The sequence below is a fragment of the Lactuca saligna genome, chromosome 4 (assembly GCF_052625555.1).
Source record: "Lactuca saligna cultivar CGN05327 chromosome 4, ASM5262555v1, whole genome shotgun sequence".
NCBI classification, from domain to species: domain Eukaryota; kingdom Viridiplantae; phylum Streptophyta; class Magnoliopsida; order Asterales; family Asteraceae; genus Lactuca; species Lactuca saligna.
The window spans coordinates 243385931-243389370 of NC_136420.1; the positions used below are offsets into that span (position 1 = coordinate 243385931).

At 34.9% G+C, this 3440-nt stretch overlaps 1 protein-coding gene across 1 annotated transcript; it reads left to right on the plus strand.

Annotated features, from left to right (window-relative positions):
* The first annotated feature begins 439 nt into the window (after positions 1-439).
* On the plus strand, positions 440-2277 carry LOC145043436 (GDSL-like Lipase/Acylhydrolase superfamily protein). The gene is made up of 5 exons (XM_078992085.1): positions 440-737; positions 903-1027; positions 1155-1403; positions 1553-1811; positions 1935-2277. Exons 1-5 carry the CDS (start codon positions 485-487, stop codon positions 2150-2152), a joined length of 1104 nt encoding a protein of 367 aa, XP_078848211.1. The 5' UTR covers positions 440-484; the 3' UTR covers positions 2153-2277.
* Positions 2278-3440: the final 1163 nt, after the last annotated feature.

Genomic DNA, 3440 nt, shown 5'->3' on the forward strand with positions numbered 1-3440 from the left:
AGAGAGAAAAAACATTCTCTCTATCTCTTTCTTTTTTTCACTCTTCTTCTCCCCACTCACGAATAACTCACAATAGAATACAATTTTCTAAACTTAGAAAGGTGTTTGGTGCATGGCCATCTCTAACAACTCACCAATGCTTAACAATCCTGCCATGCATACACTCCATGTAGCCTAAAGCCTTTCTTACTTACAAGAGGCTTGAAGCCATACATATTACATATGTCTCACGAGAAATGCTTGATCTCTAAGAAAGCTACTCGCTATATAAATTGAATCATGAATCCCAAACCAAAAGTGGCTGCATCCTATCCATAAACGGATGCAACTCCATCTCACGGGCTATTCTTTCATTAACACAACCACGCACCGCTACGCATTAATGCAAATTTATTCATTTACCCATCCCCTTGGACATATATATTTGCAACCCAGCGCAACGACATGGTCATGAAATTATCAAAGCCTGTCTCATCAAACCAACATGGGGAACTTAATGAGAGAATTAGGGTTGTGGGTTGTAGCCGCGTCCTTGTTATGGTTAACCGCGAAAGGTTTCTCACAAGTTAACCGACAAGTTCCTTGTTTCTTCATCTTTGGCGACTCTTTGGTTGACAACGGAAACAATAATCGGCTTGTGACGCTTGCTAGAGCCAACTATCGACCTTATGGCATCGATTTCCCTATGGGTGCCAGTGGCCGGTTTACAAATGGCAGAACTTTCGTTGATGCATTGGGTAAGTAATTCTGTCATTCCCAGCTGTGATATTCTACTACAGCCTCGAGGATTTGGGGTTGCGTACAAATTAATTTGTCGTTTAATTTAAAATGAAGTATACATTGACTACATTCTTTTTGATGCATTCAAAATCATGATCTTAAAAGAAATGGCTTTGTTGCAGCTCAACTTCTAGGATTTCGAACCAACATCCCGCCCTATGCAAGAACTCGTGGTCGTGCAATACTTGAAGGACTGAATTTCGCATCTGGAGCTGCTGGTATTCGTGAAGAAACTGGAAATAATCTTGTAATTAATTAAGCCACATTCTTTTGCATTCACATTTTCCTTTTTAATTTAGAAAACAAACGCTATAGGCTTTAATAAACTTATGACCAAAGTTTGAACTCTATATATACGTGAATATGTATTATAGGGAGATCATATCTCAATGAACCAGCAAGTACGCAACTTTGGGAGTACAGTGCAACAGATGGGGCGTTATTTCAGGGGGGATGTTAATGCTGTGGGAAGTTACCTCGGAAAATGTATTTTCTACTCTGGAATGGGAAGTAATGACTATCTCAATAACTACTTCATGCATGATTTCTACAATACTGGATCGCAGTTCACCGCACAAGCTTATGCAGATGCACTCATTCATGACTATTCTGTTCAGCTTTCAGTAAGTATTTTCTGCATGCGGTTTACAAAAGTACCACTCCGATCCCATCATTACAAACTAAATTTACCTAGATTCCTATTGATTTTTTCACATACATTATTTCAGGGTTTAAGTTAAAATTTACATTATTGTGGTTAAACTATTTTTAGGCTTTGTACAATTTGGGTGCACGCAAAGTGATAGTAACTGCTGTTGGGCAAGTTGGATGTATACCATATCAGCTAGCAAGGTATAATGGTACCAACAGCAGGTGCAATGAAGACATAAACAATGCTATCCTCTTATTTAATTCAGGCCTAAGAAAACTTGTAGATCGCTTCAATAAGGGTGAACTTCAAGGAGCAAAGTTTGTGTTCTTGGATTCATATCAAGCCACTAAAGATCTTATACTCAATGCTCAATCATATGGTACCCCTCCAAACATTCTACTCTTTTCCACAATTGATGATTAAAATCTGATTACATGAGCAATATTATTGCCTTTAAAAAGATGACTAAAGTTTTTTTTCTTAAATATTGTATATAATTTAGGATTCGATGTAGTTGATAAGGGATGTTGTGGAGTTGGAAGAAACAATGGGCAAGTGACGTGTCTTCCTCTTCAACAAACTTGTAGGGACCGCTCAAAGTACATATTCTGGGATGCCTTTCATCCGACTGAAGCTGCAAATATCGTGACTGCAAAATTATCGTACTCATCAAAATCCTGCACTTATCCCATTAATATTCAACAACTGGCATCACTGTGATGATCTTGAAAATTGATTTCTTATAGAAGTTGAATGCATTAATTCAATGTTGGTCTCGTTCGAACATGTACTCCTATTTCCAGTTTGAAATTTTAAGCGTGATGACTTTCTTCTAGTTATTTAAATAGATTTGTTTCCACTATTACAGCTATATAAAAAAAAACATGCATTTTGATGGTCATAATACACTACAAAAAATAGAGACATTATCGCTTCTGGCTGCCCAATTTGTGGCAGCTACTAGTTTTACTGGTACCATGTCGTCGCTGTCGGCGCTACTAATCCGTCCCTATGGCCCTTTATCGCCGGTGTTACTGGTGCCCGTACTACTCAGTGTCGACCGTAACACCAATCACTGGTGGTACTAGGTCATCGGTAAAATGTTTTTTTATTTTTAACATTTCTGCTAATATATAAAAACTATATATATATATATATATATATATATATATATATATATATATATATATATATATATATATATATATATATATATATATATATATATATAAACAGTATTAAAATTGCATAAATTCAGAATCCACATTATGATAAAAAAAACATTAAATAAAGAAGAATTGATAACAACTTCTATTAATTACAATATCAACAACCTTTACATAAGATTACTACACATATAAATAGCATGTAATTGTTGCTTCATAATCAGAATTAAAAACAGTATTAAAATTGCATAAATTCAGAATCCACATTACGATATAAAAGACATTAAACAGAGAAGAATTGATAAGAAAGTTTTAGTAATTACAATATCAACAACCTTTACAATATCAACAAACAATATTAAAATTGCATAAATTAAGAATCCACATTATGATACAAAAGACATTAAATAGAGAAGAATTGATTAGAAACTTTTATTAATTATAATATCAACAACCTTTACATAAGATTATAACACATATAAATAGCTTGTAATTGTTGCTTCTTAATCATCACAACCGTTTAAGAGAAGCATCACAACCCTATATCGGTACAACTCTTGAAGAAATAACCACATCAACTTCCATCTTGTAATTGTCAATGATAACAACTTGTAACAACTATTAACATGAATCATTACTCCATCAAGGATAAAGACTATCTTCAACATAACACCACCCCTAACTCCCCCCCCCCCCCCCCCCCCCCCCCCCCCCCCGTTAGATTTGTTAAATCACCAAATACAATTATGAGCAAGTTGAAATATTCAAACTTTAATCATAAAAGATCTTTTCAACTTTATTAATTGCAATCTCAAACACTCACCACTACAAGAATAACACAT